General features: G+C 32.2%; 1 protein-coding gene and 1 long non-coding RNA gene across 2 annotated transcripts in view; one reads left to right on the top strand and one right to left on the bottom strand.

Moving 5' to 3' along the window:
• LOC123647969 overlaps positions 1–6,566 on the bottom strand; it is a 63,211-nt gene extending 56,645 nt beyond the window's left edge. The window contains exon 1 of the long non-coding RNA XR_006738444.1: positions 6,491–6,566. This is a non-coding gene — a long non-coding RNA (uncharacterized LOC123647969). The remainder of the gene's footprint in view (positions 1–6,490) is intronic.
• CDH9 (cadherin 9) overlaps positions 1–11,633 on the top strand; it is a 119,718-nt gene extending 108,085 nt beyond the window's left edge. Inside the window, exons 8-12 of the mRNA XM_045565637.1 lie at positions 1,548–1,684; positions 2,156–2,277; positions 6,137–6,254; positions 6,367–6,618; positions 10,603–11,633. Of these exons, the coding sequence (XP_045421593.1) occupies positions 1,548–1,684; positions 2,156–2,277; positions 6,137–6,254; positions 6,367–6,618; positions 10,603–11,090 (1,117 nt within the window). The 3' untranslated portion in view covers positions 11,091–11,633. The remainder of the gene's footprint in view (positions 1–1,547; positions 1,685–2,155; positions 2,278–6,136; positions 6,255–6,366; positions 6,619–10,602) is intronic.
• Positions 11,634–13,359: the final 1,726 nt, after the last annotated feature.

Raw genomic sequence — 13,359 nt, 5'->3', positions numbered from 1 at the left:
GCAATTGTAGGGGCAAGGTCCCTGTTTTTTTGCTAGCTGTCAGCTTAAGGATCGTTCTTGGTTTCTAGAGGTTGCCATTCCTTGGCTTGTGCCTCCTTTCTTCCATCTTTAAAGCCAGCAAATATGGGTCAAGTCTTTCTCACTCTTCAAATCATTCCTCTTTTTTTCTTTTATCTCATCTCTCTAAACCACTTTTCTACTTTCCCATCTCACTTTTAAGGGCTCATATAATTAAATTAAGCACCTCTGGATATCAAGGATAAAGCCCCATCTCAATGTTTTTATTATTATTATTTTATTTTTAGAGATTTAGGAGACACAAATGTAATTTTTTTTGCATGGATATAGTGTGTAGTGGTGAAACTTGGGCTTTTAGTGTGACTGTCACCACAGTTGTGTACATGGTACCCATTAAGAAATTTTTCATCTCATATCTCCCATCTGTTCTTCCACCCTCCCACCCTTCTGAGTCTCTAATGTCTATTATTTCACTCTATATGTACTTGTGTACACAGTATTTAGCTACCACTTATAAATGAAAGCCTATAGTATTTGACTTTGTGTTTCTGAGTTATTTCACTTAAGATAATGGCCTCCAGTTCTCCATCCATATTGCTGCAAGAGACATGATTTCATTATTTTTATGGTTGAGTAGTATTCCATGGTATATATGTATACCACATTTTCTTTATCCATGATGAACAGTTAGGTTGATCCCATATCTTTGCTATTGTGAATAATGCTGTGATAAACATACTAGTGCAGCTATCATTTTGATATAATGCTTTCTTAATCAAACCTGCAAAGTTACTTTTGCCATGTAAAGTAACATAATCACAGGTTCTGGAGACTAGGGTATGGATATCTTTGGGAGAGAAAACATTATTTTGCCAACCACAGAGTGATACAAAGCTACTTATGGTGACATCTTCCTTATCCAACACTGATGAGAAAGTCACAGAAATATGTGAGAATTTGACATTTCATTTTTATGTGGAATATGTTGGAGGGAAAATTGGAGGAAGATCTTGATTCAGCTGACACGTTTCTTGAATAGGAAGCCATTCAAGTGCAATCAATACATTTTTCAATAATTTCCTCTATATTCACTCATACTCATAACTGTCTCTGTGGACAGTTATGTTGTTTTTTTAAACATACTTTCAATTTATTCATTGCTATTGGCTCTGTCAAACTTAAGATGACTGTTTAATATGTCTCAAGCACTGAAATAGGCCTATGATAGGATAAATGAACTATGTATCACTTAAAAACTCACTTAAAAGCTGCCACAAGGATTCAGTAGTATAAATAATGACTCCAGAGTACACATAATCATAGAATAATAATAGTGGAAACAGCCAAACATATTAAATTGCTTAAATATCAATTCTATGAAATGCTAATAAAAATTCAAGAAGGTTATCAGCATTTTAAATTTCACAGCTTTGTCTTATCATTGTGGGAGTTATCTATATTTTAAAGAAACAGTAGAAGAATTAATAATCTTAAAACGATGCCTAGCTTATGAGTCTCTTTTCTGCCAGATACTCGGTTGATCGGCATACTGATATGGACCGTATTTTCAGTATCAACTCAGAAAATGGCTCTATTTTCACTTTGAAGCCCCTCGACCGGGAATCATCCCCTTGGCACAACATCACTGTAACAGCCACAGAAATAAGTAAGTTGGAATTACATCCATCTGAACGCACTATCTTTCACCAAAGAGGTAAAATAATAACATGAAGTAGACTCTTCCTTGAGTAGAATGATTGTTCCATTAGCAAGATCTTAGAGAAATGATTTAGGAGGTCAAAACATTTTTAAATTATGTCAAGGATTATCAAATCATTATTAATTTTAAACATGGTTTTCTTTTACACCTTACTATATGATAGAAATATAATTTAACCTCATAAAAATAGTCTAAGAAAATTATCTAGTACAAATAATACTTCATTCTCAATCATAGTTTCCTCAATTTTATTGTGATTTTCATTAGACCATGTAAGAGAGCTGAGATATTCATCAGCAATCCAATTGAGAAAATGAACACTGGAAAAATGATGTGCTGCTGAGCTACAAATGGAGAGAGTGGTTTCACTGCTTCTCTGTAAATGAGACTAAAATCTTACACATGTTCTTGTTGCAGATAACCCAAAACAAAGTAGCCACATTTCTGTCTTCATCAGAATTCTAGACATAAATGACCATGCTCCGGAATTTGCCATGTACTACGAAACATTTGTTTGTGAAAATGCAAAACCTGGGCAGGTAAATAAAATTATTATAAGTCTTTTTTAAAAAATTTCTCTTTACAAAGACAAATGACATTGCATCACTTTATTTATGTAATTTCTTGTGCAAACTATTTTCAGTACTCCTTGTTACCTATTTATTTCCCCTACCAAAAAACTCACAGTGATCTCATAAACTTTTAAAATTGATATAATAGCGAAAATTATCTGCTTTAATTTAGGTACCAAGTATATAAGGAATATCATATTGGTAAAAAGCTCTTACCTGGATTCATAGTTATGCTGATGCTGAGGTATAGTCACTAATAGAATGGAAGTACATTATTAAATAAAACATGAAGTATGAAAATTAAATTGTTCTATGTTAATATAAAAAAATCATAATAAATTTTTTCTCAATTACATTTTGCCACTTTTAATAACTTAGGACAATTTAGTTTGATATAACTGATATTTTCCTTGTGATTTTTAAATTTTCGTGTCATTAAAATTTTTAAAAAAGTTTGTAAAGGAGTTAGCATGTATCTTTACAAAGTAATTTTTCAGATGTACACAAATTAATTTTAAACAAATGCAGAATATGTTCATTTTTGACAAAAATATGTTTTCCACAACAGTAACTGCAAAAATTTTACTGAAAGTAATTTAACCAGTTATGTAAATATTTATTTAGGGAAAAAGTAGGCAGATGTTAAGAATCATCTATAACTCCATCATGTCTTTTTAATTGTAGAAAATAGAGTGAAATACAGTCTGTCTTCTATTCCAGTAGAGACTAGGGACTGAATGTTTGTGTCCCCCCTACACTGAAGATCTAACCCTGACTGTTAACCTGACTTCCCCCTTATGGTTGTATTTGGAGATGGGGTCTCCTAAGGAAGTAATTAAGGTTAAGTGAGACCATAATGGGGAAAGAGCCCAATCACATAGGATTACTGTTCTAAGAAGACATACCCAAGAGCTCATGCACTTTCTCTCTCCATTTCTCTCTATGTGTTTCTCTCTCTCTCTCTTCCCCCCCCCTGAGTTCATGAACTGAGGAAATGCCATGTGAGAGGACTCAGAGAGAAGGCTGAAATTCACAAGCCAGCAAAAGAGCCTTCACAGATAGCTGACCTTGATCTAGACCTTGATCTAGACCTTCCAGCTGGCACCTTGATCTAGACCTTCCAGCCTCCAGAACTGTGAAAAATGAATTTCTGTTGTTTAAGCCACCTGGTCTGTGGGATTTTGTTCTGGCAGCCCAGCTGACTAAAACAGAGATACATATCACATTCCACCTACATACACAAAAATACAATGTAGGTTTTTATTTTCTTTTTAGAAACATAGAATCATTACATGGTTATTTGGAGTAAAAAATTGTTTTTCTTTTTCACTTTGCAACAGGTAATGGGCATATTGTCAGTTCAGTAAGTGATTATTCTTAATTTGATGCTCAATTTTCATAGCATAACTACACATTAATTAACTTATTCAACTACTCCCCTCTTAATGGACATTTGATTTATCAACAAAATGTGTTTCTAGCAGGCAACACTACAACGAGCATTATAGTACATTATGTTTGTTTACTACCTGGTATTATTTTCCTTTGATACAATCCTTAAAGTAGAAATAATTAAATGTTATCTATAAATACTAATAGATACTACCAAATAATTCTCCAAATATACCATAATTAAGAGACACTCCCACCAAATATGTATGATTGCCTATTTACTTGAGTGGCTCTAGATTTTAAATGTCTGCCAATATGTAAATATCTCATAATAGTTTTAGTGTGAATTCCTTCACACCCATTGAGGTTGAACATTTTTTTTGTAAGAGTGTGGCTTTTTTTCCTTTAAAGATTCATAGTTGTTATTAGTTTCCTAGGGACTGCCATGACAAATTACCACAAACTATATGACTTAAAATAAATGCAGATTTTTTTTTCCTCACAGTTCTAGAGGCCAGAAGTCTAAAATCAATGTGTCAATGGAGCTATGTTCTCTCTGAAGGTTCTAGAAGAGAATTCTTCATTGCCACATTCTACTTTCATGTGGTTGCTGGCAATCCTTGGCATTCCTTGGATTATGGACCACAATTACTCCAATCTCTGCCTCCACCATTGCATGGCATTCTTCTTGTATCTGTTTCTGTGTCCAAATTTGCCACTTCTTATGAAGATTCCTATCGTAGAATTAGAACACTCCCTAATCCAAAATTATCTCATTTTAACATGATTACATCTGCAAAGAGCCTATTTCCAAATACAGTCACACTCACAGGTACTAGGATTTAGGACGTGAATATATCTTTTGGGGAGACACAAGTCAACCTACAATAGCCTATAGATATTCTTTAGTCACTTATCTGATAATATGCTTGTCTTTTATTGATCCATGTGAATTATTGATATTTTATGTGGTAATATTTGATGATAAAGTACAATAGATATAACTAGTTATAATTATTTTAAAATATACTATCTCATACAAATTAACAAACTTATAAATAAAATATATTTTAAGCTACTGTTTTGTACACCTTCTTAAACCATGTTTATACAAGGCTTATCTAATCATTTCAAGAACTCAAGAGTCATGCAATAAATGGACCATTTTGTTATGATTTAAAATATCACTAAAAATTAGATTCGTTATTGCTATTCAAGATCAGGAAATTCAGCAAGAATATTAAGTTATATATTTTTCTTATGTTATGCTCCGATTTTTTAAAGAGAAAATTTATTAAGTTTGTTTTAAAGTCATGCACTATCAGAACCACTGTATAAAAAAACATGGTTACGTGTCACTCTGTCAACAAGATGAATGAAAGTATAGTTAATATCAAAATAAAGTGGATAAAATATTGACTAGTGAATATGCAGGTTAGTATGATTATAGAAGGTTAATAATAACTAAAACAATGGATAAATTAACCTACTATGAAATTCCAGTGATCACTGACCATAGAATGTTGGACTATAATACCTGAAAGTGGTGCAACTATTTATTTTTGGAGAAGAGAAAGCTAAAAGTAAGGGCAATTAAATGACTGATTTCAAATCACACAGATGGCAGACACTCCCATATGTAGCTTAGTGCTTTTTCCGCTATAAAATGCTCAATGAAATTTTCTCTGCCCAACCTGTTATCTGCTGCTCCATCTTCCATAAAGGCACACTTCTGACTTATCCTGAGCTCAGCCAACTGAGCTCTAATTTTGAAACTTCAACATTGATTTTACAAAACCTTAGAAGAATTAATTTGTATGTCTATCTTTGCAAATATCATTAATTGAAAGAAAAGCAAGCAATTTGAATAAAGCATGTAGTATAACTATAGTAATGGTGCCCATAAAATATTTTTCTTTCTGATAGTGCATGATAAATTATAATTTTCCAAAACCATATTAATAGTATCCTTAATGTATAGGAGTGGTTGAGCTAAGCATTATTGTTTTTAAAAATTCATCTTTTATGATATTCTCTTTCAAGAAATTATTTTCTGGTGGAGACAGATTGGTAACCAATTAATAACAAAACAAACTAGTGCCTTAGAATAAAGTCAAAGGAGTATAGTTATTAGAGTAATCAAATTTTTCTTTAAGTAGACAGGAATCAGACAATGATGCATTAAGATGCCCTGTCAACTAATACTTGATTTTTTCATTCTTAATTAAATAAGTTACCTAAGACAAAACCATAAAAAAATTGGCATAATTTGCTAAAATGAAATTTTTTGTTTCTTAATTTTACTGATACATTTAAAGCACAAACACACAGTTTTAAAATGTCTTGTAAAAACGAGCTGTTTTTGGTTTTAATTAATTAAAAAAAAAGAGAGAGTTGCTTTTGGTTTTAATTAATTCATTAATTTTGGTTTCAGCTGATTCAGACTGTCAGTGTCATGGATAAGGATGACCCTCCCCGAGGTCACAAATTCTTCTTTGAACCAGTGCCAGAATTTCCTCTCAATCCAAACTTTACCATCGTAGACAACAAAGGTACAGACCATTTAGAACATTCTAAAACTAAAAGTTGTGAGAACTTAAGATGAAAAGTTAAAAAGAAATGTGACTTTTTTTTTCAAACCTTCCCCCCCCCCCCCCCCCCCAGATAATACAGCAGGAATCATGACTCGAAAAGATGGATACAGTCGCAACAAAATGAGCACCTATCTGCTGCCGATTTTAATCTTTGACAACGATTACCCGATTCAAAGCAGCACGGGCACGCTCACCATCCGTGTGTGCGCCTGCGACACCCAGGGCAACATGCAGTCCTGCGCGGCAGAGGCCCTGATCCTCTCGGCCGGCCTGAGCACGGGAGCGCTCGTCGCCATTCTGCTCTGTGTGCTCATTCTGCTCGGTAAGCTCTGCTCTCTGAAGGCTCCTCCGTCCACAGGCTCTCCCGCTTTGCCCAGGGACCGGGCACTGAATAGCACCCTTCTCCATAGCTAAAGATTGAAAATTATCACTCTTTATTAAAAATGGTTCTTTTAATTGGGAAAAAAATTTCAAGTTTTTGTATGTGGGGATAGGTCTAGTTTTCCAGAGATAAAAAAACAAAGTTATAGCAAATGCAATATATATATTTCTAAATGTATTTTATACCATTAGCTATTATATCTTTGACTAACCATGGTCACTGTTCTAAGGACATTTGATTTAATAACTGATTTAATCTTTATATCAACTCTATAAGATAAACACTTTTCTTCTACAATAAGGCTAAATAAATAACTTGCCCAAAGTCATGCACTTAGAAAGTGTTTCAGTTAGCATTTAAACTCAGATCATTCTACTTTAGAATTCTCCTTTTCAAAACCAAAAACTACTTTACCTTTACAAATAACATTACCAACTTATACTACTGTGTGTATATATATATATATATATATAGTAGTATATATACATCTCAGATGTGTAATTTGCAAATGCATGAAAGTTGTGACAATAACTGAAACATTTTCCCCATAGAATTTATTATATATAGATGTAATATACCAAGTTATAAAGTTAAAATTCACTTTTAAAAAATATCACTACGGTGCTATGGTCATATCATACATACCTAACCGGCCAACATTTTCTAACTAAAGTCATGCTTCCAAAAGCAAATGTTTTATTTGAGCATGCACTAACAGGACAACAATTTAATTCAATTAAACAGTTGTTCCACTGTAAAACATTCCAAAAAAATTGGTTCCATCAAATATTCATCCAAAATGCTTATGCTTAGGGCAGGAGAGCTAGCCAAATTTATGTTCTGATGCTCATATGTGCTGGCTTCTTTTCACTGCAAATCCTTTCTGCTATCTGGATGAAATCCCTCTGGCCAGATATCCTTGCAGGACTTCAGTGGGGGATTGATGAAAGTGAGGGAAAAACATTTGTCCCAGTTAAGACGACCCAACTATTTAGAAAAACATTTTCTCAGAGAGGTTTAGAACATACACACTTACAACCATCACCTTCAGCAGTTCCCACCTCCACCTGCCACTAGACAGTTCAACTCCTCTGTAAAATATTTTTGTATCCCTATGGAGATTAAAATTTGGCTTACCTTGTTAGCTAAGTGCTACAGATTTCTTATTGTTTTACTTGCTCAGACAGTTCTACTTTCCTAATTTAGAACAACATGAAAATATGTACATTGCAATTTAGTTTTTAAAAGTTCTATGTTGATGTAACACACACAGAGAGATATTAGCGCATGCCTAAGGAAACAAAAGCATCCTCCTAAATAAGTTTAGATATTGTCAAACTAAATTCAATAACAATTTTCTCTACACATAAATCCTAATAAGTTTTGTCCTTTATTCTGAAAATACCTTTCTTCCTGTGTAATATAGAAGGCACACATTTCTCTTTCTTCTTCTTACCAATTTATTGGCTGAATGTGGAGTGATTCTCTGTTATTAATATTTTAGTTAAAATTTGTTCTAACTTGGAAGGTTTGATTATCAAAGTCACTAAAGCATTCTTGCTATCATTTAAAGTCTTTATAGTAATGTCTTGACATAGTTACGGCATTTCTATAGTTAAGAGAGTTTGCTATGTATAAGATAATAATATAGCATGAACAATAATATTTAATATTTTACATGCACCTTAATACATTTCAAAGAATTGCAATTTTTAGTTTGTGTATATGGAAGATTAAAACCCATGGAAGGGCTTTTAAGCATCTTGGTTCCCAGGGATACCTTTGACAGTCTGATGAGACTAATGACTTATTCAGAATAACAATTTAAATTTATTAGTAAAATATGTAAGCCAGAAAGGAAATATATTTGTACAAACTGAACCAGAAACAAAAAGCAAAATGTGCTTGTTTACTAAGTCATACATTTCATGTTCTAGTACAAATATAAAGATGGTTTGTGGTATCTATCAAGCTGTAAGGCAATATAAAATATCTGTGATTTCTATTAGTTTAATAGTCACACATATTGTCACTATCACCATAGTTTATACTGATATTCATAATGGAAAGAAATGCTAAATTCAAGTTACAGATTTGTGAAAATAAGGTTGCACTTTTTTCCATTCCTCATCATAGCCTCTCTGAATTCTATTCATGAATCTCACATTAATAACCTAAATCTAAGAAATGATCAAATAATTTTGACCTTGCAGAAGAGAAACAACTCAGAACAGGTTCCAAGGTCCATTTGTGGGAGTTAGTAAATGTGTATAGCTAAGGAACCCTTAAAATAACGTGACGTTTGTTAGTTTATTTTTAAAAAGTAGGGAACTTATAAATTAATTCATTTAATATTAAATTTATAAAGAATCCTTTTTTATAGTTCATGTCTAAAATTTTGTGGATGTTGAACTTAATCTTTTGCTCATCCTTTAATAGAAGAATATACAGATATGTGTCATTTTTACTGAATAGTGTTTTAAAAATGTCTTCAAGGTGATCCTAAATATAGCTCATCACCCAAAGCCCATTTTGTGGAGGTTAAATGAAGAGGCCTTTAATCATCTTTGTAAAAACATTTCTATCAGTCAGAAAAAGCTGAGTAAAGTGTGCTGGCCAATATGAAAATAACATTGGACGTGCCTTTAGTATAGTTACAGGGGCCTTAAGGGCCATTTTGAAGTGTATTCTCAATGTAAATGAGTTTGCTTTGTGAAAACTTGATATAAAAATTGACAAAAGGAATAATAAATTTTTGAGCCAACATTTTCTTATTTTCTATGAAACATAAATAATATTGAAAAATATTTAAGTGTCCTAAAATAAAAGCAATCTTGTTCTGATTTCTCCCTGGTAATGTTCAAGTGTGTCTTGGAGAAATTTTCTTGATTTAATGCTTGCATTTCTTACATATAAAATTAGAGACTTGGCCCATTTTCAACAGAAGATTTATATTTTGGAACTCACATGTTTTTCTTGTTTTGGTTTAAATGTATTTCATTAATTGCAACATTTGTTTATTAGGAAATAGTTTATTGACAAATATATGTATAATAATTTGAATTGCAGTACACTAACAAGATATAAGAAAGTATACTATATATGGGAAAGTTCACAGTTAGCTTCCTAACATAGACATGTCAACAATAAAAACAATACAACAAACAGAGGGAATACAATTAGCATCTCAGCCCAAAGCTTAAATACATCTGTGGAATTAAGGAAGACCTCATTAACAAGATAGTTTCTGAGCTGTCTTGTAAGATGAGTATGTTAAATACGAGTTTGAGCTTGAATTTTATATTGTAGCCTTTAGACTTGTATTTCAAATTTTTAAATAGGCTTTCAAAATCAGGCCAGCAAAGGACTTCAGTTAAACGTATGAGGTATGAGAAGGGATAAAAATAGTAGATCATACGTATTTATGTGTATGTGCACACAGAATCTATATGTCATGCATACATAAGTATGTATGCACCTGTGTATGAGTAATGCGTAAATTCCCGTGAGTCATTAAGAAAATATTCAATTGGTGTTCAGTTTCTCTTAGGATATTAATGATGAGAGCTTCAGCATTTTTATATTTGAAACAAATGAACATTTGGAAAGAATGAGATGTCAAGTAATTGCAGTTGGCCAAATGTGATAATAATAATTGAACAAAGCTTTTTCAATGCCAGAGGCCTACAAGACAGCATGTCTTGAAAGTAAATTAATGACACTGTTATATCTGCTCCCTTTTCAATGCAGCACATCCAATCATTGGCCCGAGGCACTCTGTGTTTGTATAGAATAGTTACTCTTTTTATTCAATCAATCTTAATACCTCCTGCCCCACTAAAACTTCACACACAGAAGTATATTCTATTTCATCCTGAATCCTGGAATCTCACTATTTTCTCATTTTTTTTTTTTTATTAATAGTTTTAGTCGTGCTGTTTGCTGCCCTGAAGCGGCAAAGGAAAAAGGAACCCCTGATAATTTCCAAAGACGATGTCCGGGACAACATCGTGACCTACAATGATGAAGGCGGTGGGGAAGAAGATACCCAAGCTTTTGACATTGGAACTCTAAGGAATCCAGAAGCAAGAGAAGACAGTAAACTTAGACGGGATGTAATGCCTGAAACTATTTTTCAGATAAGGAGGACTGTGCCTCTGTGGGAAAATATTGATGTGCAAGATTTTATCCATCGAAGACTAAAAGAAAACGACGCAGACCCCAGCGCGCCTCCTTACGATTCTCTGGCAACATATGCCTATGAAGGGAATGATTCCATAGCAGATTCGCTCAGTTCTTTAGAATCTCTCACAGCTGACTGTAACCAAGATTATGATTACCTCAGTGACTGGGGGCCTCGTTTTAAAAAACTTGCTGATATGTATGGGGGTGATGATAGTGACAGAGATTAAGAGTATTTGTATGACTTGATCGATTTTAGTGGAAGTACTGTCCATGTTACTAGATGGAGTGGCCTGCATTCTCTTCCTTGGAGGAAATTTTTCAAAAATCAAAATTACAAACAATACATAGGTGTTGTCTTAGTAAGGGTTTGCTTAATCAGTAAGTTTTCGTGAATGACTACGAATGATATAGATTTTTTTTATAAAAGTAATAATAACCAGTTCACCCTTCTTGCCTAACAATCTCTGAAGGAAAGTATATCAAATCAATAATCAATACAAATATTGAAAAGGCCTTTTGTGCCTTTTATTAGGTATAAGAACTTTATATAAATGATTTCTTAGCTGACTTGCTGACCTTTACTATTAAATTAAAAATTGTGCAACTGCTTTGTAAATTAATATGGAAAATATATATCCTTAATGAAATAGGAATGACTATTACTGCCATATTTATTTAGTTGAAAAATGTCTTTGTGTTAATTCATTCATATTTTTATAAATGTATATTTATATTTTTATATTTTTTGAAATAAACTAGTATTTATAAAAATAAATTTCATTTTATTTAATTCCTAGAGGAAGTTCTGATCTCACTTAAAACAGAAATGTTTTACATCTTTAAATGTAAAACATGATTTACTCAGGGAAAAAGCAGCTAAGAAGCTACTGCACAGGATTTGGAACTAAAATGTAGTGAAACTATGAAAGAGCTTTGGTACAAATTGTTATTTTTCTGTTTGAATCAATTAAATATGGATGAATGTTTATTGAACCAGTAATGTCTACCCATCAATAGAATGTGAGACTCATTTGGAATATAAAATATTATATATATAAATATATATATAGCTGTGGATAATAAACTTTAAGGTTTTTGCAAAACTTTATTATGGGATGAGCAGTGGATTATATTTGAGAGTAAATGAAGTATGTATCAGTAATATTATATAGATAAGAAATCTAAATCTACTCTTCTTTCATCAATAATATAGTTTTCAAAATGAGAAATCATAATTCTGATTTTTTTTCTTCATGATGAGACAATTCATAGAATAAGTGCTCAGCTCTGGGTAACATATTTAAAATGTGAATCAATAAACTATAGGGTTTTTAAATAGATTTATTTTAATTGAGGAGATTCGAAGTTATTGTGCTTGAGGAAATTTTGAAAGAGCTAATGACAAGTAGAAAAAGGAAACCTAAAATGATGTGATGGTTTACTAATGATTGAGATTGTCCAGTAAACTGAACATAGGCACCTTACAACAGGGGAAAGAAGAGAGAAGAATCATACATAATAACCATTTGCAAATCTTTGAATGACTGCCATGCATAAACTTACCCTGATTTGGCCTAAAGTATAAAACTTAAACAACTTCACTTGGACATTGCACATTATCTCTTTTCTGTGCCAATAATTATCCTTTTTTTTTTTTCTTAAATTATTCATCCTTTAAAGAGAAAATGTCATGCTCATGTGAATCCTAGGTGTAATTCATATAGGAGAAATTTAATGCTGACTAGTCTGTTACCAAGGTATTTTAACACATTGACTGCCACACTAGGAAAAAAAAAAAAAAAAAAAAAACTTTTTCCTTGGGGCCACAATGTTTTATTACAATAACAGAATAAAAACTTCAAAAACAAAATATTCCTTTCTAATTTAATGAAAAATTTGTTATTTTTTATTGTTTTCTCTGTGTGAGTTATATACAACTTGAAGAATAGTTCACCCAGCTCCCAAGGTAAAGAGACGTCTGAGTTACATATGCTTCATGAAGCCCCTGGCTCAAAAGTAGTGTGAGTTAAATAAAACTCACATGGCAATTAATGTGTTAAATAGCAAATACCAAATTATAAATAGGTACTTATATGTTATTATGCTACTATCTTGTAAAGTTTTTGAAGGCTAAGCCTAACTCAATAACTATATCATCAATAGATAGCACATGTTAAAGATTAAATTTTATGCAAAAGAAAAAAAGACATTCTGGACAATTAAGAATTATTGAATTTTTTCTGCTGTGTGGAATCACTCAGTAAACAGAAATTTTTTATTTTTAGTTTCAGATTATAAAGTTTTAGTTTTATTTTAAAACGTAATTAGTGTCCCCATTACTAGAGCTCTTCTAGTATAGATCAGACAAATACTGATACTTGAGGAGGACGTATAGAGTGAATTGAGGTCGTCAGAAAATGAATGAAGCATCTGGTAAGGACTCTCATAGTCACTTCATTCTATAATCGCTAGAAACATAAGTAACAATATGTAAAC

This window comes from Lemur catta, chromosome 12 (assembly GCF_020740605.2).
Source record: "Lemur catta isolate mLemCat1 chromosome 12, mLemCat1.pri, whole genome shotgun sequence".
In the NCBI taxonomy this organism is placed as follows: Eukaryota; Metazoa; Chordata; class Mammalia; order Primates; family Lemuridae; genus Lemur; species Lemur catta.
The sequence above is the reverse complement of the archived record's forward strand: the minus strand, read 5'-3'. Positions and strand labels throughout refer to the sequence as shown.